This window comes from Aplidium turbinatum, chromosome 7, assembly GCF_918807975.1.
Source record: "Aplidium turbinatum chromosome 7, kaAplTurb1.1, whole genome shotgun sequence".
Taxonomy (NCBI): Eukaryota; Metazoa; Chordata; class Ascidiacea; order Aplousobranchia; family Polyclinidae; genus Aplidium; species Aplidium turbinatum.
The window spans coordinates 12,421,713-12,449,250 of NC_137478.1; the positions used below are offsets into that span (position 1 = coordinate 12,421,713).

Here is a 27,538-nt window from a genome sequence, read left to right on the forward strand (position 1 = left end):
AGTGGAACTTGAGTAAAAGGTTAGAAAGAAGACAGGTTGGGTAACAGTTAATGCATAGCTGTTACCAGAAAGAAAGAACATCTTCAATTGTGTGGCTCTGGTCATTTCAATCGTGAGTCTGTAGAAGCAGATCTTTAACACTTTGCTCCTCAAAGGGAGGCCGGATTTGGCCCCCCCCTCATATTTCCTTTAATTATTTGAAGCACAGTAACGCCATGCACTTGGTTTTTCTTGACTTTTCCTAAAATTGCCAGGCGGATCTGATGATATTAAATTTGATGCTAAAAGTTGTGTAGTTTTCTTGTAAATTCAAGATTTTGGTGAATTTTTGCTATTTCTAGCTAACTTCCAGCAAAGCGTGAAATGGATTACATTGCGATGACAAGCCATAAGCTCATAATTGCTTCGTGCATCGATATGCGCGAGCAGAGAGAAGCATTCTCTTGCTTTCTTTTGTTTGGTTTGACCTCAATAATACAAAGCGCGTTATTTCTTATGCTACAAAGAAAAGCCAGTGATCGCAAAGCTGTTAATTAGAAACAATAATAGCAAACGTTTTTTGCGTTATCAGCTCTACAAAGAAGAATAGCAATCCACGATCAAAATAGTAGACTATGGAGGCCACAAACTATTCAAAACAGTTGTTTCAAGCAGATAATATTCATTGACGAATAAAAAACGTTACAATAAGAAATCTTCTCTTGGATAAAGACACGAAAACTTGGTTTCGAAATAAACGTTCTATGGAAATGCTCTCATTGACAAAACTTGCAATTGAGGAAATGTATCACTGCAAATGCTTTTGGGAGAAGCCGGAGAAATAGCGTTTTTGCAAACAGTAATTGTGAGATACTCAAAATTATGAGATAGGCTTCATTTACACGTAGCAGCTAACTCGATGGCGTCCCTTCACTGATTTATGTCGCCTACTTGTTGTTATGTCCTGTATTTTTGTTTCACAGTGCACTGTGTTTTGTTCCAAAGAGCGCAAAATAAAGATGATAATGCTTCATCTACATTACAAAATATTTTGTAATGTAGGCCTACAAACAAAATGTACAATGTACACAATGTACATTACAAAATATTTTGTACTGTAGACGAGGCATAAAGTTAGGCGTCACATAAGACAAACAACAAATCAGCTTTCTTCATCATTGATTCAACATCTGAATACGTTGCGCCAATGTATAAGAGGCCGGCTATTGTGAAGACCCGCCATTTAGGCTATAAACGATCCGATTATACCAAAAGTGGGACAAACTAGTGGATCAAAGAATGAATAAACAATGCTGAGAAAACTAAATCTAAGTGACGAACAATACCGATGTCTTCATTTATCTTGGAAAAATGCTGCCCAAACTTATCAACAAAAAATACCGTAAATAACGGCAAGGATCCCGAAAGCAGAATTTGCTCAACTTTGGCATGAATTTAGTCAGACATCTACAGTAATAATTCCACACATACAATAACGGGCTCTCAACTGCTGTAAGATAACACGATGGTTCTGGTTCTGGGCGATTTGTGTAACAGTTTAGGGGAAGACACTACTTGAAATGATGCACCACACAAAAGATTTTCAATGAAGACTGAGTCTAAAAACCGATGTGGATTGTGCTGCACAATGACTTCAAGTTCAGGACAGACAAGGCACAAAAATATCACGATAAAAATAAAGACCTTGTGGGAGATTTTCGAGAATCATAACACGATGCAAATACCAAAAACGCATGGTTTGCATGCTGCTCTAAGCTGGCCGGCAACCACAAAGGTAGACAATACAGGCAGTTTATAATTCGATAACAGCGCAATAAACATTATAAATACGTAAACCGACAATTTTCTTTTACAAACGTTTTACGTCTAATAGTAAATTTTCCCTCAACAATTTTTTGTGAAGCACTTGCAAACCACGGTTTTATAAAATAATTCATCATTATTATTTTTTACTTCTCGGATATTGTAAAACGTCATCAGCAAAATCACAAAAAAAATTTCATTACTTCAATGTAGTAGGCCTAAGAATTTCTTATAGAATTGTAGCCACGTTGTTTCAACAAAGAAGCCATTTTTTAGCAATATAGAGTTATAGAAAATAATTTGCAATCATGCAAATGGTTGGAAAGAATCTAGGAAGTCTTCTCACAATCTGGCACAAAATGATTATGTTTATTGTATCTCTGTAAAATGTTTTACGACAAACTTTGAAGCTTCGTTATAATCATTTTTATCTTTGAAGTCAAAAGTTATTTTTTTTTTTTTGGCCAGAAACATAATCACTGCCTTGCTGATGTTGTCGATATTACGCGTATTTTTAGTGCTTCAAACAATAAGGACCCAGTCAGCAATCCAGTCCTTTTACATTGATTCAACATTTGTAAACGTTAAATTTATGTAGATTTGCTGACTGTGGGTTATTTCACATTTCCTTTGTTTACGCACGTTCCTCAATTCGCTGTTGCATTATTTCGACGCTGGCGGCAATTCGCTGTTGCATTATTTCGAATTGATTGACACAATCTTCAATAAAAAGTGAGCTTCGAACTTAGCTTTGTTGATATAAATGCTGTATTTTTTGTGGATGTAATTTATGAGTCATGTTTATAAACACCCGTAAGCGAAATGACTTATGATGTGGCCTGCATGATATTTGTGATGCGACTTGACACAAATCCACAATTTCAAAAGCACCTAATTTGAACTTAGAAATTTCAGATAATTTCAACAACTTGTTCAACTGTCTTCTCTCTACTAAAAATATTCATACTACAAACTCAATTGTAGACCTAAATACACAAACGAAGATGTAAACAGCTATTCAAGCAGGCTAAGGTGTTACTTATGAGAAATTTGGTTCCATAAAACTAGAAGCTAGCCATGAGTTTGGGAATGCATTAGTTTAGGATAAAAATGTAAGACAACAAACGCAGTTTTGTTTTTTTTTCAAATTCGTGTAACAATGTTACTTTGATTGTAACTATTTTAGAATCAGTGAGTAGCTTACAATAAGATTTGCTCGCAAGTCGTAAATTCTAATCAATGCAATGATTCGGCACACCGCACACACACTTCGTGCGTTCGATCGAGCTCTTTGTTATTCAGAAGTTTGCATGAAATCGGATTAGCACGGTAATTAAATAGCGGCAAGTTAAATCAAAATTGTCGTTTTTGGGTACCTTTGCAAAAATTGAAATATCAAGTTTAACATATAAAATTTTAAAATAATGACTTTTCAAACTTATATACAAATGATTTGCTTTCACACCAGTGCAACTTCTGTTCAAATAGCATCAGCGGATAACACGTAACAGCTGATTGAATTTGATCCAAAAACGGCCCCCCCTTGAGCAGTTAACTTCCAAAAAAACGTTGAAAAGCAAAGGGTTAATTGTGTTACGCTGGTCACTTCAATAGTGAAGCTACAAGAATTGTTTTTTGCTGGTGTTGTAAAATGCATATTGCTGGCCAACCGAAGCGGCCAAAGAACAGCAATCGAAAAGCGAAACCAGATCTCCAGCTAGAGAAGTCACTAATTCTGCTGTGGGGTAGTATAAGCACGGTTACTTTATACTGCCTGAAGCGGCTGGGGAACGGTCACCAGACCAACAATCCTTCAACGATCGAACTGTCCGAGGAGAGCAAGAAACTGTGATATTCCACCGACCACAAGACGAAGCGCGCGACGCCATTTTGAAACTGGACCACGTGGACAAAGGGTGCGACGCTTCTCGTAAGGGCAGTGGTGCGAGGACTATTTCCTGCCTCTGGTCAGTGTGCTACTTAATTTGATTGTGTATGTTATCAAGCTTTTATAGCAAATTTGTGTAGGCTACCGGTACTGATATTTAGTAGTGAGGGATTAATTTGTTGATTACCGTACATTAATCTATTTACTAATTACTGAAATAACTATGAGTGCCGCTTCCCTTGAGGACTGTCTGTGGGTCTCGGGCGGGCTGGGGAGTGTACAGGGGCCGGTCCGCCGCTCTTTGGTGGGGCGGGGTGGATCTGTCGCGGAGAGTGGGGCCACCGTAGCGCGGCCTCCGGTGAGTGGACCAGTAGTACAATCACAACTGCCCTCAGAGGTCGGTAGAGAGGAGGTTCACCAAGAAGTGTTAGGGCTACAAAATGACAGGGAAGCCCGTCAACGAAGGCGTCAGCTACTTAATGACATCAGTGCGGCCACGAGACAGCTTGGGGAACTAAGAAGCAGAGACGAAGTCATAGAATTTGAATCACAACATATCAAAGCTCTAAATTGGAGGGTTAGAGACTTTTGTGCCATGACGCAGAAGGAGGATTCCGAACCTCGAGTCGCCCCCGAGTTTGAGATGTTGGTGAGGAGATGTAAGAAACGATGGGAGGAGCTAACAGACTCGCTCCCAGTTAATTCAGCTTCCCTGCCAAACATAACCATTGGGGTTCCTCCCTCATCTGCAGGGAAAAGCAGAAGGTCTGCGCATATTCTAGCTCAGATTGATCTAGAAACTCAATTAGAACAGATTCAAATTGAGAACCGCTTAGATGAGGCGCGAGAGACAAGGAAATTGAAGGAGGCCCGAGAACAGGAAGCCCGAGAAGAGCGTAAGCTGGCCAGAGAGCTTAAGGAGGCCCGGGAACAGGAAGCCCGAGAAGAGCGTAAGCTGGCCAGAGAGCTTAGGGAGTTACAAGTACGTGCTAGCTTGCAGAAGCAGATGGCCATGTCGGAATGCTATACAGAGAAGACACATAGCTTGAGGAGTTATCGCACGCGGGATTCCAAGACGAGCGCCCAGGTGAAAGATGGTCCCCATCTCAAGGAAAGCGAGAAACCAAAAAAAGCCCCTCACTCAGTGTTGTCTAAATTCTGTGCCCATATGGAGGCTGCTAACGAAGCAGACGAGTTAATGGCCCCTAGCTTAAATGTACCTGTCTATGAGAGACCTATTAGACCTCCGCCAGGATTTACTGATACTACTAGGTATATCCCTAAGGGTAGTGTAGTCCATGATGGGTATCATGGCTTACCCCTGCATGAAAGTGACGTGATGGCAAGGAGAGAACAGAAACCGCCCCTAGCCTACGACGGAGCGTGCGAAAAGGCGTCAAGGAAGGACTATCTTGACATGGCCTCGCTTATAAAATATGACGGGTTTTCTATGCCCTTTATTGTTTTTAGAAACGAGATAAATGCTTTGTTAGAAAAATGCCCGTATGAGGATATGAAACTGAGCTTGATTAGAGCAGCGTGTATTAAAACTGCTGCGCAAGACATAAGCTTGGTGATCAGTAGCACCCCGGGTTACAACGAAGCAATGCGTGCTAATATGGCATTGGAGCGTCTGTCTTTAAGATTTTCTGTTCGCGGCGGTTTTAATTCTGAGGCTTGTGTTAAAAGTATCCGATTTGGACCGCGTGTGTCGGGGGCTGACATTACTGGTTGGCGCAAGTTTCGGGCAGAATTACTAGATTGCCAAATATATGCGGCAGCATACAAGCGGTTGGACTACCTTGAAGGGAAATTTGTCTGTGATCTAGCTAAACGTTTGCCCGTTTATGCGCGTCAACGCTTCATTGATTTCTTAGGTGATAAATTTGGTTGTACGGCGGACCCTTCCTTTGATAGTTTGTTGCAGTTTGTTATTGCGGAAGAAAATGCGAAATCAACCGACTTTGGCGTTTGGTTAATGAGTGAGGACCATAAGTCGAGCAATAACCATTCTTTTGGTAAGTCGGAGAGTAAAAGGGACGCGGGTGCATTGCAAGTGAAACATACGGCGGCCAAGGTTGACGGCTATGGTAATATAAATTCCGCAACGTCAAAAACGAGTGTCTCGTTGTGTGAGTGTTGCCTTTCGTTTGGTGTGAATGTGGATCATGGTTTGGAGGTATGTCATCGTTTGCAGGGTATGACTGTGGCAAAGCGTGAAGAGTTTTTCTACAAACATTGGCTCTGTTATAATTGTGGAGGAAAGCATCGGGCTAGAGATTGTCGCTGTGCCATGAACTGTGATCAGTGTCAGGACGCTAACTACAAAACGCCAAAGCATTTCGCTATGTTGCATGAATGGGTCGTTAATGATAGGCCAGCAAACAAACCAGTTCCAAAGAAGGTACGCGAGTCCGCTGTGGACAAAGTTGACAAGTCTGCGGTTAATAAAACTGGAGTTCAAGGTAGAGAAAAATCAGTCTCTTTGAGAAATGTGACAGTGACACCTTGTAAAGTTTTAAACCGAACAGTTGCTGTGAAGGTCATAAACCCGGCAACTGGCTTAGAAAAGTTGGTGTACTGTCAGCTTGATTATGGATCCCAGATAACGCTGGTATCAAAATCATTGTGTGCAGAGTTGGGTTTACAGCCCTATGAAAACATTTCCTTTACCATGAAAACATTAAACGGTGATGCGAAAGTTGATGCTGGTTTGGTCAAATTTGTGGTAAAATCGTTGTCGACTGGTGAGAGTTTTAATATAGATAATGTTGTTTGTTCGACGCCATGGAGCGATGACATTGAAACCTTGCCTCATAAGCAAGAATTGAGTGGTTACAGACATTTTGATGACATTAGTGTGTTTGAATTAGAAAATCGTCAGACTGTGGACATTTTGATAGGCGACGACTGTCCATTCTTGTTAACTGTGCTTGAAGAGCGAGTTGGTAAAACGTTGTATGAGCCGCACGCGATCAACACACCGTTGGGATGGCTAGCCGGTGGGGGGCGGTCTCCTCTTTGTTCGGACAGTCGTGCCACAGTCAGGAAAGTACAGGTTTGCAATGATCTTGAGAACGTGAACTGGTTGAAACGTGAAAATTTGACGCGCGACTGCATGGTAGATGAATTAAGGCAGGAGTTAAAAGAGGCCACGCTGGCAGATTCGCGGCAGAGCATGTCACTTGCTGATAAGTTTTGGGGTCACTGGACAGATTTCTGTCTACCTAAGTTGCGGGGTCGAAGAAAATGGAGAGACATCTGTCGCAATTTAGAACCCGGAGACTTGGTCCTGGTATGGGATATGAATGATCGGCCTAAACGAGGGGACTACCGAATCGGCAGAGTGGTTGAAATTTTACCGCAGCATCGAAAGAGAAAAGAGTTTGTGAGAAGGGTGAGGGTGGCTGTGGTAGCATGGGACACTAACACAAAGAAGTCGCACGTTGAAACCGTGCTTCGTGATATTTCTTGCGTTGCTCCGGTGGAGGGCGCGCGGGCACGCACTGCTGTGCTCGCTCCAGTTGGTTCGGGCCCCCCAGATGGACGTTAAGGGACGTCACTCATAGAAAATGTGTTCACTTTTTTTTATTAATGTGTAATTGCTTATGACTTGTGTGATGTATGATGCTTATGTTGGCTGTTTACAAATTAAATAGATACAGTCTGGCTGGAACCGTATGTATTTATCAAGTACATATTGTCACTTTGAGTTACGCCAATATCGCTTACAGCAAATTTGCTTGTGATACCTGTGACTAAGCGGAGCATCTTATTCATTCTTTCACATTTAATTTAGTATCTTCATATGACAACTTTGTTTTGTATAACTTTAGGTGTATGGTGTGTTAGTACTGTAATGTCGTGTGAGCATGGTCCGTTTTAAATACCTTCAGACAGCAGTATGGGACTACAGGTTCATCTACATGACTATGTATGTTATTTATACGACAATATTATGCGGTATTGCTATTATGTTTAATGCGTGTTAGGTATGGCCAATGATGAGTAATTTCGTTTAGGCAAAAATAATCTTCTGGAAGATGGATATTGTAATATTCATCTTGGAGGCTGCTATGTTCACGAAATTATGGCCAAGTTATCTGTCTCCGTATTGTGACATGGATTGTCACGCAATCGTGACGTCATCATTGCGATGCACTGTCACGCTTGAGCGACAATCTCTCGTCATTCTTTTTCTAATTTTCTAACTTGTGTTTTCCAAACGTGCTTCGTCTTCCTTTTACGATGTGTGAACCTAACGGACGGACGTAATTAAGAGTGTGAAGTGACTATTCCACATCACAATTGAACCAGTCTCTTTTGACAATATACCATCTTAACTCAACACATGTAGAAGTAGTGGAACTTGAGTAAAAGGTTAGAAAGAAGACAGGTTGGGTAACAGTTAATGCATAGCTGTTACCAGAAAGAAAGAACAGGGTGGTTGAATTAACAAGCAACCACGAGCATGCTGTGAATATCCAGGCCTGATGTTAATAGAGCAATGCAAGTGATCATAACAAGATTTATTAAACTGCTATCGGTGCCAATTGTCACTTTATGATAAACACAGATTATTTACGATAAACAATAGCCCTTCTATTGTCAGACGTAATAAAAGCCTTCGTATCCCCTTCTTTAGATATCCCTGCTTGTACAACTATCTTTTAAAACTATAGCAATCCATATGCACAGGCCTTGCCAAAATGCGAAGTGGAGACCGGACTGAAGGCCAATGTAATTTCGATTTTGAACTCTAAGCTAAATTCATTTTATATCCCTTTGAATAACAGTTTTGAGAATCCAAATAGCTAAAGTGTGATCATTGAATCTCAAATCACTGCAAAACTCCTAATATTACGTTAAAAAATGACAAATCCTTCCTTATTACCAGTGTTGCCAGACGTCTTTTCGACTTTCAGCGCAAGTGCCAAAATGGAGTCCATTATTTGTATGATAACCATAGCACAAGGTAGCAAGACTGTTGTTTTCCAAAAAATAAAAATAAATTGAATTGCAAGTAATAGCCAGTCTATATTGGACGCAAAAGCGTGTATTCAGATGGAAGGTGGTTTATCTGGTGCAATTGATATAAAACGTGGAGTTTACCAGGGATGTAAACTATCTCCATGTATTTTCAACCTGTATACAGATATGATTTCAGACAGGTTGATTGAATTAAGGGTATTTGTATAGGAGGTATGATTGTATCTAAATTGCGGTATGCAGATGATACTGCCTTGTTGGCTGAATCAGCAGAAGCTCTTCAAACAATTATAGAAAAAGTAAACAATACTGGAAAGGAATATAACAACAAAGTAACACAAAATGACAAAAACGATGATTCTTACAAGAAAACAAAATGCTCAAAGTTTAAATGTTACTATTGGCGGAATGCTGGTCGAAAAGGTCAAAACCTTTATTTATCTGGGACACACAATAACTGAAAATGGCAGATACAATACGGGAATATTGAATAGAAATAGCAAGAAACAATTTGTAAAAATGAAAAAGACATTGACAACACGCAAAATTAACATCCACACTCGAAAACGAATCATGAAATACATAAATACAGTATCTATAATACACAGTGGCGGCTCGTGGTCTCAAAACATGGGGGGGCTGCATCAACCAGTAGGCTAACCTAATATAAATAATTATAAACCTGTACCGGACTGAGTTATAAATGCACTGAGTTAGGGTTAGTAACACAGTAACATGTTCTTTTAATTGGCTGTCGTTTAATGTTTTTATCATTTAAAGTAAACTTTTGATAATGGCTTGAATTTGGTCAAGTTTAGATGGTCACCAGATGGAGCTAGTACTATTTTGGGACTTGGTATTAACTTAGTTGGTTAGATCTATGCTTGTGCTTTCCAACGATAGCAAATTTGTTGAAATTGAATAACAAATGAATAAATGGGAGAAAATTTCCTTCAGGTGTTTTTTAGTGTATTTCCACCCCGTACTTCTTTCTTTATAATAGTCCATTCCAACCTGTGTGACGTTTCATGACGCCATCATCCCAAAAGGACGAATTGTGAATTACAGTAAATAATTACAGTAATTGGCTTTACTTCACATCAAAACTAGTCTGTCTCAGTGACTTCTCAAAACACAGGTCAAGTAAAGTAACCTATGATCCCTTCACCTAATCACCGATAGCTTCCACACGCTTAGGCCTACCCTAAAGATTTACGAGAACCAAAGTTGGAATCCCTGACCAGTGACCAAGGATGCCAGCGACAAATTTCCAATAAACTTAGATTGTGTGCTAAAAAAAACCTAGATGAGGCAAAAAACCCAGGTCCAGAAAATATGTAGTAAAGCGGTTAAAAAAACCTGCGTGTGCTGTTAGCACCATTTTAAATCATTACACAGAAGCCTCAGAAAGCTGCAAATAGTAACACGTGTATATAATTATACAATATACATGTTTATCTTAATATGGTACGGTAGTTAATATATATATATGGAATATAACTATATACAAAAACAAGAGCTTGGTAGGCCTATAAGGGCTCACAGCAAAGATTTTTGATAAAGCGTCTGGCTAGCAAGGTTCAGTGTGTGTTTAACCAAAATTTCTAAAACTGACTAGATGTATGAGTGTATAGGCTAGCCATTAAAGCTAGTTTTGACTTTTGAACTAAACTTTTGCTGTGTGAGTTGTAGACTGTGGCTGAGGAGAATCATAATGCCTGCTTACAGTTTGGTGTACAACTAAATTGGTTCTTAGCAATTGACCCTGCTTAGCCTTTTTTATTTGAACATAACGTTGAAAAGAATAACTCAAATTCACAATAAATAAATGTTCAGTAACACAAACAGCTGTACTACTCCAATTTTTAGTCATCCACATTTTCATAAAGTTGGATCATTTCTTCAGCATCCTGTACCTCACTAACTGCAGTAGCTGATGCAAAAAACATTACCGGTACCTTATCATTTTTGTGTTGCAGTGTGGACCATTTATCGAGGATCGTGCAAGCTCTGTACTAAGTTAAAAACCTAGATTTACCTAAATTTGAAAAAAATTTTAAATTTTAAAACCCAGATGTGGTCAAAAAAACCCAGATCTAGGTGGAAAAACCAAGCTCTGGCATCCTTGCCAGTGACCAGGGTCTGCTCTATTTTCAGTCCCTACAGCGCTTGTTCATTGTCGCTAGAAAGCTTTTTCTGAAAAACCTACGTCATAAAAAAAAAGAACAAGCAACACCGGACCTGCAGAATTTGCAGACCCAGAGTTGCCAATTAATTTTTGTAACACAAATTTCTTTTTTATTACAAAAAAAAATTAATATTAAGAGTTTTTTTAATCCTTCAAGCGAAATAAATTAAAAAGACATGGCAAAACTATCTATATGTAATATAATTTACATATGCACAAAAATGTTGGGGGGGGGCTGCAGTCCCGCAGTCCCTTATGACGAGCCGCCACTGACAATACAGTATCTGGACTACATTACTTTACAACGCTGAAACATGACCACTGCCATCACAAATGGTAAAACGACTTGAGGCATTTGAAATGTGGATTTTAGAAAAATGCTTAAAATTTTATGGAATAAAAAAATCACAAACAAAGATGTACTGTTTATAATGAAAACCAACATGGAAATTCTACCAACTATTAAAACAAAAAAAGTGAAATATTTTGGCCTCATGATTCGCAATAATTCTATGTAAGACAAGACAACTTACTAGAAGGAAAAATGAATGGAAAACAAAATAGGCGCAGACAAGAACAGATAAGAACAACAATTTGGACTACTGATATTAAAGACTGGTCAGAACTTGATTACAAAACTGCAGTGGAAATATCTCACAGCAGAGAAACTTGGCACTTAATTGCCTCTAACCCTCGACGAAAGAAAGGAACTTACTGATGATGAACAATAGCACAAAAGTGGCTCAAACTTAACTTACATGTATAGCCTACTAGCCATTTTGATTACCAACAGATGCGCCTCTAGTCAAAACTTTAAACTGCATATTGACAATCTGTGCATAGCCTATAGGCAGTGATGGGCATTATCGGCGATAATTCATCGGCGATGATTATCGGCGATAAATTTTTATCGCTTGTCGTTATCGCTCAATTATTTTTTCAGTTATCGTTTATCGTTATCGCCAAAGGCAATATTTGTTTATCGCCGATAATTAATCGCCGATAAATTTTATTTCGGATCAATACAAGTGGAAAGACCATGAAAAGTAATATTTTTACTAGCCACCTAGTTAATAAAACTAAAATTAAAACCAGTTCTTCTTCAGTGCCTGAAGTGTGTGTCCACAGGTCGTTATCAGGGGAGGGGGCACGCCCCCCTGCAGCGACGGCCCTGACAACACAATAATTTTTAGAGTTGCAAATTGCAATGCAATGAAATGCATGCAACAAGTCACTTGTTGTTTTGCTGCAATGGGCAATCGCGAGTGAATTTTACAATTAAAATGTAAGCGCACAGGTGATTCCTTTGAAGCGAAAGAAACTGGCAAGTGGTTTGTGAAAGTGTCGCAATACGAGGCCGCTTTTACATCGGAAACATGGTCTTTCGCGCCACCTCACGATCAACAATTTTATTCTTGTGTTTTCTTTTTTCGTTGGAAGTGTTAGTTTTTAGTAATTGTCGTAAAAAAATAAAATCTCTTTTGTCAAAACATGAAACTTACTGTTTTTTTTTGGTTTTTTTATTATCTTTATTCTGCATTGCGGGAAAGCGGACTTGAGCGCTATGCATCGGTGTACGCCTTCCGACGTACACCTGACCCACGCTGCAGCCGACGGCAACGTCTGTTTCCGGTTGTCTACTCTACTTATGACTTAAATTTGGTACTACCCATTACTCGAAATCGATCACTGGGTAGAGGCAATTATCGTAAAGTTTCTTGCCCAGAGAAACAACAGCAAGTGCGGGTGGCTGGAGTCGAACATGCAGGCTCTCGACTGCGAGCCCAACGCGCAACTAAAATTGCAAGAACTTGCCTTGAGACGTGCGGTTACGTCACAAACTCAGATTAAAAGACAAAATTCACACACAATAACAACACAAGATCGGTTGTAGACTGTAAGATCGATTTTTTTCTAGCTTGGCGATATAACTTTAATCCAAAAATAATAACCAAATGCATAAGTGCCATTTAACTCAAAAAGTTAACTCATTTGTGCCGAAAGTGAAAGTACTTAAAAAAGTTTTCGGAAAATTTAAAATTGCATAATTATGACCTAAAAAACATATCACAATTATTTTTTTCCTAATTGTGTTTGTACTTTTTGAGAAAAAAGCCGTCCTATATATAAGACGCTAGGCAAATCAGTTATCAAATTTCACAAGTTTCTTGTGCGTAATGCTTAAGCGTTATTACATTTTACTTATCGCTCAAAGTGATAAACGGGAAATGTCTTGTTCATGTATTGTTATGTCATTATTGTCATCGAGCATTTTATTGAAATGAAAGTTCAAAAAATATGAAGATGAAAATTAGCAAAGTAACACAATATCACTGAAAAAAGTCATTGCGGAATATGATATTGCTTGAAGCATTTGACATGCAGACCGACATCACATGTTTTGCATCTTGTAGTAGCTTTTGCATGACAATAGGCGCATCGAGTTGCGTGGTAAAATTATGCTAAATACAGTAGGCTATAACCTTTCTCATTTACTGTACCTATGCGACATAGCCTACCTCAATCAAATATTTTTATTCCCACTAATACAGTGCCTACAATACATTGTAATTCTTATCTCAACAACTCAGCGTTCTGCCAATCCTTTAATGATGGTGTTCACAAAGAAAACAAAAAAAATTATCTGAAATTATCAGTAAATTACGATAATTATGTTATTGTTCTGAAGCAAACACGACTAATTTGACAAGCTTGATGGATTTCACAGTATGCACATTTTTACTACCAATAACGCTTAAGATTACTGATAAATTTTCAAGCATATTGCGTTTTTGGGAATTTTTTCAATTATTGCTGACTTTGTTGTAAACAGCCCTTTAAGCAGAGAGCAAAATACAAAGTTTGGAATTTTTTATGGTATTTTTATTTGATTTAATTATTTTGCCTACTGCACGTAAGCGGCAGTGTAACTCAATTGATAAAAGCATCCAACTGGTATTTGAAGGTATAATTATAAGCACGGCGGTTACCTCAGTGGTTTGATTCTGGATCAAGAGGTTGAAGATTCGATACCCGTTGCAGCTATTGCGATTCTATTTATGCATAACTTACAAAAAGTTTTGTCCCTTTACAGTATATTATGTTCGATTTTTCGTCATGTTAATGAAAACAGTTCGTGCTGTATGGGATGGGGCAGCGCTAATCAAGAAAAAAAATTTATCGTCATCGGACAATATCGGCGATAATTTATCGTTTATCGTTATCGCTTAACTTTTTTTGATTTATCGTTTATCGTTATCGCTTTAGGCATTTTTCGTTTATCGATTATCGTTATCGCTTAACTGAAAAATGAGTTATCGCGCCCAACACTGCCTATAGGTCACTGTGTTTCAGACCATTAAGATTTGCTTGATGGTTAAACTTAGGCAAATAACTATTAGATTAAAATGTATTTCTTGGCTTAATTTTCATGGTCCATCAAAAGAAGCTCAGCAGCTCTTTTTCTCTTGTCCTGGTCTCCATATCCGCTAATAGCGTTCTGAATTTCCAGCCTCACATCATTGCTCACATCAGCCTTTCTCGCGAGCAAACTTTCCAAATCGTCAGTTGAAGATATTTCATTTCTGCAAAAAAAAATTAGTTAACCACTTTACAAAGATATAATCAATCTTAGTTAGTCTGTTAGTGTAACGATATAGGCTACTACTTCTAGCTTTTGACAATGTACTGCAGGATTATATGTCTGCAATAGTAAACTCAAGTTCAGTGGCTATTGTGTATGAGTGCAATTTCAAGTACATAAGAACAGCAACACTTTAATATAATGTACAGTGTAGAGTTGAGTGGAAAAATATTGTCATTTATAAACAGCATACAATGAATCACCAACATACAAGAACTAACAGAATCCATAAAGTTTCCTCTCAAATTGACTTCAATCACCAAGTGGTTAAAAAATCTTAAATGCCAGCAGTTCAAGTCATTCAAATCATTTCGTCAAAATTTTTCTGTGTTGTGCCATTTTGCTGCTGAACAGGTAGTTTTACCTGGTTTAGCATCCTTGATGAAGTCAATCGTTCTGACTGACGAAATGTCGGAAATAAAGCTGGTTGTCATTCTCAACATCATGTGGTAGCCAATCTTGCGGTCACCAGGAGAACGAAAAATATTATTTTATGTCTGCCTGTGTTTATTTTTGCTAAGATCAACAAGTAAGGCATCTGCAGCTAATAAGGCCCGGCCAGTAATAAGGCCCACCCCCTGGATCTCCGTTGTTACAAATCTTTTAAACAAAATTGGAAGCTCTGATTGCTGCTATGGTGAATTGAGACTAACTGGTAAAGTTTCACAGCCCAAAGTTGAGAACTTTTTGAGTTACGGAAAGTTGAAGTTTGAGGGGACTGAAATTGAGTGGTTTTATTAATTTTCACATATTTTAGACTGTTCTGCAGTTAACAAACCGCTTTGACTTCCGTTTTCTTGCATTTTATGTGAAAGATATGTGCATGCTGATGCAGTAAAACCAATAAATTTGACCTTTTTTTCTAATTAAAGCAAGACTGATAATGATGATCAGACTAGGCTAATTTTAGTAATGAGGCCCATGGGCCCCTGAGATAACGTTGTGCACCCCTGGTTAAGAAAGTGAGGGTTAAAGACTTGAGTGACCTAAACAATTCTTGTTACACCATTAATCCAATTTGTTATTGCAATGGAAATATCATAATTTCAGAATCAAAATACTTTATCATCCCTACCATATCTAAAAACACCATGTCGCTTTTTAAAAAATGGAGCATGGAGCGGGGGAGGGAATAATTGTCTCTGTGTATTTAATTATTAGTTATGTGCCTGTGTTGTCGATTAGAATTTGTTTTGTGGTGTTGTTATAGTGAAAATACACCTTTTCCATCACTTTTGGTGCTAATTCAAACCGGACCTTATTCACAACACGTGCATCTAATAAGGCCCGCTTGAGATTTTTTTAATATTTTACAACCCCTTTTACTTAGAAACTTGTTTCATAGATATGTTGTTTAGATAGACCCAAAGTATCGTCATTCCAAGTTTCTTACTTCACAGTGTAGATTCAAACGATCTGTTATAGCCTGATGCTGCGGGTTCTTTTTGGCAATATCAAATTACACTAGCTTTCGGAACACAGTTCCCTAGTCATGTGCTATGACGAATGGTGTTAAAGTCATTCAACTACATTCCAAGTTTCGTTCAAAATTATGCAGTATTTAGAAAAATATTGAGGTTTGAAAATTAGCGGGCCTTATTAGCTGCAGGTGCCTTACTGGTCACAGCGGTAAACCATAATCTCTTCGTGGGAAAATTGTAACGTAAGATTCCCAAATCCGTTCGTCTGCATGCAATGACCCAAAAATAAACACACTTTCGAAACGTCTATTCAAAGTGTATTCCAGTAAAATTAGCCCGCGGCTATCGAAATGACTGGTGCAACGCCGTACACCTAAAACTGTCACTACAATACAGATTACTTGGATAAAAGACGGAGAATTTGTCCAGCTAGCAAGCACCAAATAAACCAGTTAAATGTGCGACCGACTTCCAACACACGACTTCAAGAATGAATCAGAAAAATTTGTGATAACTCAAAGGCACGCCAGCAGTTCGTGACGCAGCATTTCATGTCCAAACAGGCCTCAAACTGAAACAGGTTTAAACCAGTCTGACACGAGTCTTACGGACGATGGTGCAATTTTGGCTCATGTTTTAGGAATTTCCATGACGTAATATTCAGTAGACCCGAACGGTTTCTACATGACGTTTGACCAGGCGAACAACCGTCTGTAACATAGCGGCCCCTAGTTATGACAGTCTGACATGGCATAACTAAAAAAGAATTGACGACAATTGTGAGCCAATGAATAAAAACACATGATACACAAATTGTTTGAATCACTCACGTTTAAGTTAATACGCAAATACAAAGGGCATGCAAAGAATGAACAGCAATAAGAATAAACACGACGATACATGAAATTGGTACCATAGGTAGTAGGTACACGCAAAAAATGACGCTATATACCATGGTTGCGATAATAACCGACTGTTCTGGGCTCAGACAAGTGTCGGCCACCGCAGACAAAACCAGGCTCAAACCCTAACACTTAGGTGTTCTTTACGGGGGCGAGGCACGAAATATCCCTCAACACATAGTCTACTTTCACTTTCCCCGTACTCTCATCATAGTTGCAGACGGCAACTTTAGCTCTACGAACCACAGGCTTCCCTTTCCTAATTTGTGGAACTACCTCATGCACCCTCCCAAGTTGATACTTCCCACGTTTACCAATGTCCTGGAGAGAACCTACCACTACAAGTTGACCAGGCTCCAAATTCTCGGCCATTTTTAGCCATTTTTTCCGGCCCTGAAGACCTGGCAAGTAAAAATCGATCCATTTACTCCAAAACTGCTGAGAAAGTGACAAATTGAACCGATAATCCCTTCTTAATTGGTCATGATCATGTGGTTGCCCAACAGCACAGTATGGGTCTAAGTATGGGGTCAAAAGTGAGGCAGGGGTGATGACAGTAAAATCCCTAGGGTCGTCACTCAAAGGTACCAAAGGGCGTTCGTTCACGATCCGAACGGCACTACTGGTGTACGTAAGCAGTTCAATAAAACTGGGCTTACGAATTGAAGAGTCCAAAATGTGAAAAAATGCGATTTTAAATTGTTTAACCATTGCCTCCCAGGCGCCACCTTGCGCCGGAGCATACGGAGGTATAAATTCCCAGTTTATCTCTCTCTGTCTCAGGGCATTGTGAAATTCAGCTGATTCTATCAACTCGGGTAACTTTTTAGATGCTGCCTGAAAGGTGCTTCCATTGTCGGAATAGATAGCATTAACCTGCCCACGTAAATCTGTAAACCTTGTAAAGGCAAGTAAAAAATCACTCAGCGACAATGACGTAACCAGCTCAACATGAATAGCGCGAGATGCCATACATGTGAATAAGAGTCCCCAAGCTTTTTTGTGACTCCTACCTTCAACAAAGGTCAATGGTCCAAGATAGTCCAAGCCGCAATCAAAAAAGGGTTTCCTATGGGCAGTTGTGCGAGACAAAGGTAAATCAGACATGAGCTGCCTTATAGGCCGAGCTTTCTCAATCGCACATACACCACAATCATTAAGATACCTCTTCACGGAAGCATTACCATTAGCGATCCAAAACTTCTGTCGCGTAGACAACAAAGTGTGCTGTACTCCACAGTGCGCATTTCCATTATGATGCGACAGTACAACAAGCCTAGTGAAGGGGTGCTTCGAAGGCAAAACAATCGGATGCTTTGCTTCAAGAGAGATCTCGGGAGAATTACTTAAGCGCCCTTCAATGCGGATTACACCAGCGTCATCTACACAAGGTCTGTACTTTTTAAGTGAACGTAATTCTTTCAACCGTTCCTTCTCACGTTGCGAAGCGCCAACACTACCTCGCTTTATCACTTCCTCAAGGGCATCCGGCGATCGTTTGGTCATTAAATGTACCACATCGCCATACACGCTCTTCTGAACAAACTTCACAGCCAACTCTGAAGCACTGTTAAGATAAGATGCATCCAGTTTTGGCTTCACAAAGCTACGCTTTCTCGTTTTACAGCACAAAAATTCAACAAAAGCAACCAAATAAGCGATTCTCTTTTTCATAACATACAAAGAAGGTGCGGCCTCGATCAATCTGTGAAGACCACCCTGTCCAACGTCAAGCGACTCCTCTTCGTCACGAAGATATAGGCTATGGACAGGTACTGGAGTGGCATTTTCTACAGATGGAATTTCCTCACACTGGTAGAGAAGACTAGAACCATTTAACCACAACTCTCGAAATTCTTTCTTTGTAATAAGATTTGGCCTTGTGCCAACATCAGCTGGGTTCATATCGGTAGGGCAAAAACGCCAATCCTTGGCTCCAGACAACAATAAAATATGCTCAACTCGACGCGTAATAAACTTATTCAAACGTAAATCAGGGTTTTTAACCCACTGCAACACAGTACGAGAATCACACCAAAAATGCTTAAGGCAGTCGGGCATCTTCAATGCCTCGTAGGCCTGCTTCACGAGTCTTGCTGTATTCAAAGCGGCAACAAGCTCTTTCCTAGCTATCGGCCAAGAAAACTGATTTTTTACAACAATGGTAGATTTACCCAGAACGAAAGACACACTCGGAACTCCGTTAACCAGTCTACGTAAGTAAACAACAGAAGAGAAAGCTTGATTCGAAGCATCACTATGGACAGGTACTGGAGTACAGGTACAGGTACTGGAGTACAGGTACAGGTACTGGAGTACGAGGAGTACTGGAATACCACTGCAACACAGTACGAGAATCACACCAAAAATGCTTAAGGCAGTCGGGCATCTTCAATGCCTCGTAGGCCTGCTTCACGAGTCTTGCTGTATTCAAAGCGGCAACAAGCTCTTTCCTAGCTATCGGCCAAGAAAACTGATTTTTTACAACAATGGTAGATTTACCCAGAACGAAAGACACACTCGGAACTCCGTTAACCAGTCTACGTAAGTAAACAACAGAAGAGAAAGCTTGATTCGAAGCATCACTATGGACAGGTACTGGAGTACAGGTACAGGTACTGGAGTACAGGTACAGGTACTATAGGCTATGGACAGGTACTGGAGTGGCATTTTCTACAGATGGAATTTCCTCACACTGGTAGAGAAGACTAGAACCATTTAACCACAACTCTCGAAATTCTTTCTTTGTAATAAGATTTGGCCTTGTGCCAACATCAGCTGGGTTCATATCGGTAGGGCAAAAACGCCAATCCTTGGCTCCAGACAACAATAAAATATGCTCAACTCGACGCGTAATAAACTTATTCAAACGTAAATCAGGGTTTTTAACCCACTGCAACACAGTACGAGAATCACACCAAAAATGCTTAAGGCAGTCGGGCATCTTCAATGCCTCGTAGGCCTGCTTCACGAGTCTTGCTGTATTCAAAGCGGCAACAAGCTCTTTCCTAGCTATCGGCCAAGAAAACTGATTTTTTACAACAATGGTAGATTTACCCAGAACGAAAGACACACTCGGAACTCCGTTAACCAGTCTACGTAAGTAAACAACAGAAGAGAAAGCTTGATTCGAAGCATCACTAAACCCATGCAATTGATATGAAACAATATCATCCGGACTGCACACACCAGAGTTTGCAAAATACCATCTCGGTAACGAAAAATCCTTAAGCAGGTCCAAAGAGCGAAGCCACGACTCCCATTCTTTAACAAAGCTATCAGGGACCTCGGTGTCCCAATCAAACTTGTCTATCGCTAATTGCTGAAGTATAAGGCGTGCTTTTAGAAAAAATGGCGTTCCAAAGCCTAGCGGATCAAAATTTTGTCCAAGCTGACTGAGCATACTTCGGCGCGTGTGTTTAGCTAAGGGCTTTAAGGAACATGCGATACGCATCTCGTCAGACTCGGTTTGCCACACACAACCCAATGTCTTCGCTGATGGCAAAGTCATATTTTCAGTCTGAAAGTCAATGTCACGAATCAAAGGTGAAAGCATCTCATTATCCAAATTTGACAAGACAATCATAGCCTCCTTGTTAGCACTCCACTTACCAAGTTTAAACCCACGGCTATCAAACAAAGCAATTGATTCATGAGTGATTTGCTGAGCTTCCTCTAAGCTATCAGCCGAAAATATAAAATCATCCATGTACATATATATTATTTGCAATATTGCAGAGAGTCAATTCACCAGCACCGCTGGGATTCTGCTCGATCATTTTCTTTATAGCCAAGCAAGCGATATACGGGCTACTCTCTATTCCCCAAGGGTGTACACAAAAACGAAATGGTACCATCCTACCATTTTCAAGGTCATCATCTTCAAACCACAATATACGAAACAAATCCCTTTGCGACTCAGGTAACTTTATTTGAAAGAAGCATTTAGTCACATCAGCCATGAGACCAAATCTACCAAGCCGAAATCTAGCCAAGACATCTACCAGAGGGTTTAACAAGCCAGGACCCGAAAACATTACATCATTAACACAAGTTTCTCGAAATTCAGACTTGCCATCGTAAACAATGCGCTTTTTTAATTGTGACGTAACAAAGTATGGTAAATACCGTTCAAATCCCTTGACATTTCCTGCTTCACCAGTACGCTCAATATAGCCATTTGATTTAAGATCTTTCATGGTGTCAGTAAGGAAATCACGAAGTTCAGGTTGTTTTAAAGCTTTCTTTCTTAAAGCAGCAACTCTATCTGACGCCAACACAAAATTGTTAGGTAGATCAATATCTTCCTTCAACGGAACAAGTATCTCAAATCGACCATCTTTCAACTCAATATTCGGTTCGACAAGTTCTCTAGCCAAATTATCATTGCGAGACAATTCACAGGTTTCATTTTGCAACGTCAAATCCTGAATGACTTTATTCAGGTCTGCTATTTCCATATCACGAGACTCAATTTTACGCTGAAAGCCAGAGATGACATCCGACTCTGAAGACGTCTGCACTCTGCACACTTTAGCAACGCTTTCATCTAAGGGTGACTTACCACCACAAGCCAACCAACCGAGAGGAGTGAGCAAAGCATGTGGTTCACTACGATTTTCACCAACACGCTCTTTTTTTGCACACATCAAATAAGCGTTGTCGTTGCCAATCAGTACATCTACAGTACTACAATCATTCAAATGAAACATACTCACGTCATGAAAATGACGGAAACCATTTAAATCTTGTTTATGCGGTAAAGTTTTAACATCATCAGCCCAAGCTGGGTTAACCACCGAGGTTATATCACAAAACAGTTCATCTGTCTCTAACGACTGGATGTTGAGTTTGACAAGGTCAGCACAAGTAGCTTTCTGACCAGCCAGGGTATCCATTTTAAACGACGCTTTATCGTACGGTTTAAGATCAAGTTCACACACCAAATCACTCGAAACAAACGTCAACTGCGAACCAGGATCATGCTGACAATACACCAACTTCGATTTGCCAGTCATTGGATTCAAAACACGAGCAGCAGTAACGCGGTTAAAGGCTGCTTTAACATTTCCAATCTTAACATTACGCACAGGAACTCTGGCACCAGCATCATCTTTCCCAACCGAATCCAGAGAATCACGTGACGTCACATAAAAATCATGCAGAAGAAAATAGTGTTTCCTATCGTTGTTAGGCCCACACTTACGACAGTTATTTGCATGAACGCAATCCCTAACCATATGCTGGCGCAAACAATTCAAGCATTTGCCAGCTTTCACAATGACATCTCTCCGATCTTTAGGTGTCAAGCGCAAAAATTCTTTACAATTAGACAAAAAATGATATTCAACTTGACCACGTGACGAACAACAAATACATGCCGGTAGGTTTTTACGTCTGGCTTCACCACCGCGCGGTGCGCCAACAACAGTCGAGTACTGCGAACTCCCTGACATCACATCATCATGGGGTTTTACGGACGTCTGCCTAACCGGACATGAAGGCAATTTTCCTTTGCCAAACTTTTTAAATTGCTGCGACTCACCAGAATCGCCCATTAGCATAATGCTAAAATCAGTCGACTTACGCGTTTCCTCCCGTACTACAAATTCAAACAAACTCTGAAAAGTAGGCTCATCAGTGCCACCATACTGATCACCTAAAAAGTCAAGATAACGCTGCTTAGCGTCAAACGGGAGTCGCTTAGCCAAATCCAAAACAAAACGTCCTTCTAATTTATCACGCTGACCATAAGCTTGCGCGTAAAGCAAACACTGCGATAATTCATCTTTAAACTCTTTCAGATCACTGGAAGAGGTCGAAGTCAATTTGCTACCATAGCGATACTTTCTAATTTCCGGTTCTGCAAAAAGACCTCCACGAACCCCAAAACGCTGGGACAAGCGAGCTAACGACATTTCTATCCTGTCTTCCTCTGACAAGCCAGGGGTGTCAGAAACCAAATTAGCAATCGTTTGCGCAGCTGTCCTAACACAAGCTGCTTGTAACAAAGTCAAACAAGTCCCCTTAAAGGGCGAAGCTGCCATTAAGGCCGTAACACGATTTTTAAAGAAGATAAATGGCATATTATTACCATCGTAACCAATCAAGGCCGCCTTATCGAAAAACGTCCTACTATTTTGGTATTCAAAAAAGCAATCCTGCTGTTGAGAACTCGATTTAGCGGGAGAAGACAAGCTATATCCCTTAAGGGGCTGAGTGGGCTCAGTCACGTGCACAGCCCGATCACGATCCTCACACACGTTAAAATCAGGAGACGCGATACGCCTCTCACAACCACCCAAATTACGTGTAGCTGGGCGATCAAAACCTGGCGGCGCAGAAAACTGTGAAGGGGGCAAAGCATTACTACTAATGGCGGCCCCGTGACCTGTACGCTCTGGGGGAGGAGTTCGGTTGTAATTCGCAGACCTTGGCTCTACAGCATTCGGAAGACCCTTAGCCGCGGCCCCGAGACCTCCTGAAACAGCTGGAAAACGTGTGGATTGCCCTGGTCCACTCACAGGTTGAACGGGCGTTTGGAAAAGGTTATGTAAATTAAACTGCGATTGATGTTCATTTCTGGAATGCCTAGAAGAGCTCTTCTTAGAGCTACGCCGGGAGCCCGCCTCTGATCGATATTCAGCTAAAACTACCTCTTTACGTTGTTCAGCCCTCAACTGAGCGTCTTTGAGTGCGAACTCAGCAGCTCTCGCGGCTGCCTCAGCTCGAATGGCCTCAGCTCTCGCGGCAGCCTCAGTTCGGATGGCCTCAGCTCTCGCTTCGGCCTCAGCTCTCGCGGCAGCCTCAGTTCGTATGGCCTCAGCTCTCGCGGCAGCCTCAGCAGCTCTCGCTTCGGCCTCAGCTCACGCGGCAGCCTCAGCTCGAATGGCCTCAGCTTGTATCTGGAGCTCCTCTCGTCTTAGCTGCAGGTTAATTTGTGCAACTATCCGAGACAAACTCTTAGACATCCTAGTGCTTACATTTGAGGCGCTATCCTCAGGATGTATGTCAGCATCCAACATATCTGAGAACTCACTTTCTTTTTGTTCAAAGTTATTTTTTAACGAGTTAAATTCGGGATCTACCCTATCACGAAGTTCTGCCAAGATTGCAGAGTTAAAGATTGTAGTCAAAAGAGCATGGAAATGCCGTAATTCCTCTTTTAAAGTAGATAAGTTAGATCGAAAAATTAACAGTTCCTGCTTATCACTCAAAGAACCTAGAGCTACAGAAAGTTCCCTAATTTGAGTCAAAATATCCCGTCTAAGATGCCGGGCCTCTCGAACTGACTTAGCCTCATCGTTAATGGGTCCCTCCCCAGAATGGCCTGCCCGACCGCAAAGAACATCATCAGGCTTAAACTCAGTCGAGTCTACGGCGGTCGAGTCCTTGTCGCCACCGAGTGTAGACATATTAAAATGTTGGGGCTAAATTTAACAATTAAAAAAAAATTAAGTTACACAAACACACAAAATTATTAGGCTACAGTAGTTATAAAAAACTTAACTGCAAAGACCGTAAAAATACAAAAAAGAAGTTAAATGCACGATACCGTAGCTGTACGAGTATGAAGTCCTAAAGTCCACAAAACTTGCTTGGATTCTTCCACTTGAATCTACAAGCACAGATGGATTGTCTTTTAATCTTCTTTCTTGCCAATGAATGTCAAAGTTATTTTTCTTCTGTACCAAACTGAGAAGAAATGTTTTTACTTTTCTTTGCTTCTGTTAGAGTGTAGACTACCAACCAACAAATCTTCTTTTATTATTTCTCGTACTTCTAAGTAGTTCTTCTGCACTAGCTGACAACAAACACGTCGTTTATTTTTATGCCTTTAAGTGCTTCTTGGCCTACCAGCTAACAAATTCGTTTTTTATTTTTCTTGCTTTAATTTCTTCTTGACCTACCAACTGACAAGAACTCGTCTTTTATTTTTTATGGTCACAGCGGTAAACCATAATCTCTTCGTGGGAAAATTGTAACGTAAGATTCCCAAATCCGTTCGTCTGCATGCAATGACCCAAAAATAAACACACTTTCGAAACGTCTATTCAAAGTGTATTCCAGTAAAATTAGCCCGCGGCTATCGAAATGACTGGTGCAACGCCGTACACCTAAAACTGTCACTACAATACAGATTACTTGGATAAAAGACGGAGAATTTGTCCAGCTAGCAAGCACCAAATAAACCAGTTAAATGTGCGACCGACTTCCAACACACGACTTCAAGAATAAATCAGAAAAATTTGTGATAACTCAAAGGCACGCCAGCAGTTCGTGACGCAGCATTTCATGTCCAAACAGGCCTCAAACTGAAACAGGTTTAAACCAGTCTGACACGAGTCTTACGGACGATGGTGCAATTTTGGCTCATGTTTTAGGAATTTCCATGACGTAATATTCAGTAGACCCGAACGGTTTCTACATGACGTTTGACCAGGCGAACAACCGTCTGTAACACTTACAACTACTCTCCATTCTTACTATTCAGTCATCATTCTTACTATTAGAGGAGCATCAAACAAAAAGCTTTGATTATGACCAATTTAAAATAAAAGTTAACTCAAATGATATTTTTTATAGAACAACTTCTGCAAAGTACCTCAAATTAACATCAATTGACGAGAATTTAGATTGTAAAGTGCATATTGATGACATATGCCAAACACTTTCAAAAATTTCTGGCACCTTTTTCAAAATAAGAAAATACCTGAACAGAAAAGTGTTACTGAGCCTTTACACTGCAATGGCCCATACTATTATTAGCTATGGAATCGTCAGTAGGGGTTCAGCTTCAAAAAAAAAAAAACAGTTAAATGGAATGTTGGTCTTGCAAAACAAAATCATGCGAGCCATAACATTTAGCGAACGAACAACTACAGCAGCTCCGCTCTATCAGAAGTGTTGTGTATTACCTGTAAACCACATCTATAAACATGAAATTGCAAAAATTATGTTTAAGTACAAAAGTGAACATCTGCCAACGATCTTTACTGGATACTTCCAAACTCAAAGAGAAATACACTACCTAACACAAGATCTTCTTAACAGAATAGCTATTTTTTGCCAAGAGTTGAAACGAAGAAGTCAAGCTCTAGCCTCTAAGTGCAAGGTCCAAAAGTATGGTATGAAATCCCACACGAAATATGCACACTTTCCAACGTCAAAGCCTTCAGTCATAAACTAAAATTACATTATTTAATAAAGACGACAAGCCAGTTCCCTACATGAAAAGCAACTTAGCCTACTGTACCTTTACAAACAATTACGCTGTTTAAGTTGATTATATCAAACACTGACTTATTGCCGTTTATTGTTTAATGCCATTAGCCAATTCGAGTGCTTTCTTCAATTCATTAGTGTCTTCATTAATGACCAGCTGGGAGCAGCTGACTAGACGGCCAATTGGTCTTTCGCTGCTCCTGGTTAATCAGATTGAATTTGTTAACACTGAGTGTGCTTATGCGTTCCTCTATGTCAGGCATGCACAACATACGGCCCGCGAAACCTTTTGAGCGAGATATTCCGTGATTTCGCTCATTTTTGCTGAAAAATTTTACAACAATCCAACCTTTGTTGCTTGTTTCTGCACAAAGTGCGCGGACGAATATTTTCAAAACGTAGTGTCTGGTACCGTAGGTGTCAGTCAAGGATGCCAGAGCTTGGTTTTTCCACCTAGATCTGGGTTTTTTTGACCTCATCTGGGTTTTAAGTTTTTTTTATTTCAAATTTAGGTAAATCTAGGTTTTTTTGATTTTTAACTTTGTACAGAGCTTGCACGGTATTAAAGCACTGGGATCTTCAATAAATGGTCCACACTGCAACACAAAAATGATAAGGTACACCGGTAATGTTTTTTTGCATCAGCCACTGCAGTCAGTGAGGTACAGGATGCTGAAGAAATGATCCAACTTTATGAAAATGTGGATGACTAAAAATTGGAGTAGTATTTGTTTATTGTGAATTTGAGTTATTCTTTTCAACAGTATGTTCAAATGAAAAAGGCTAAGCAGGGTTTATTGCTAAGAACCAAGTTATCGTAGTTGTACACCAAACTGTAAGCAGTAAGCAGGCATGATGATTCTCCTCAGCCGCAGTCTACAACTCACACAGCAAAAGGTTTAGTTCAAAAGTCAAAACTAACCTTAATGGCTAGTCTATACACTCATACATCTAGTCAGTTTTAGAAATTTTGGTTAAACACACACTGAACCTTGCTAGCTAGACGCTTTACCATAAAGGTAATTTTGAACCAAAATCTTTGCTGTGAGCCCATATAGGCCTACCAAGCTCTTGTTTTTGTATATAGTTATATTACATATATATTAACTACCATACCAACATAAGCATGTATATATATTGTATAATTATATATACGTGTTACTATTTGTAGCTTTCTGAGGCTTCTGTGTAATGCTTTAAAATGGTGCTAAAAGCACACGTAGGTTTTTTTAACCGCTTTACTACATATTTTCTGGACCTGGGTTTTTTTTGCCTCATCTGTTTTTTTTTTTAGCACACAATCTAAGTTTATTGGAAATTTGTCGCTGGCATCCCTGGTGTCAATGTACATCAGAATTTTACTGTTGGTTGAGTTGTCAGCATTTTGTGAAATATACAGTACCCCGTAATCGCGTTATGATTGAAAACAAGAGAAGGAAGATTGAAAATGAGGGCAGAATCTTTAACCCAGAATGGACA

General features: G+C 39.9%; 1 protein-coding gene across 1 annotated transcript in view; it reads right to left on the bottom strand.

The window, feature by feature from the left end:
- Positions 1-8,221: 8,221 nt before the first annotated feature.
- The window catches only part of LOC145774400 (uncharacterized), a 69,042-nt gene continuing 49,725 nt past the window's right edge, over positions 8,222-27,538 (bottom strand). The window contains exon 5 of the mRNA XM_082585647.1: positions 8,222-14,452. Within this exon, the coding sequence (XP_082441773.1) occupies positions 14,290-14,452 (163 nt within the window). The 3' untranslated portion in view covers positions 8,222-14,289. The remainder of the gene's footprint in view (positions 14,453-27,538) is intronic.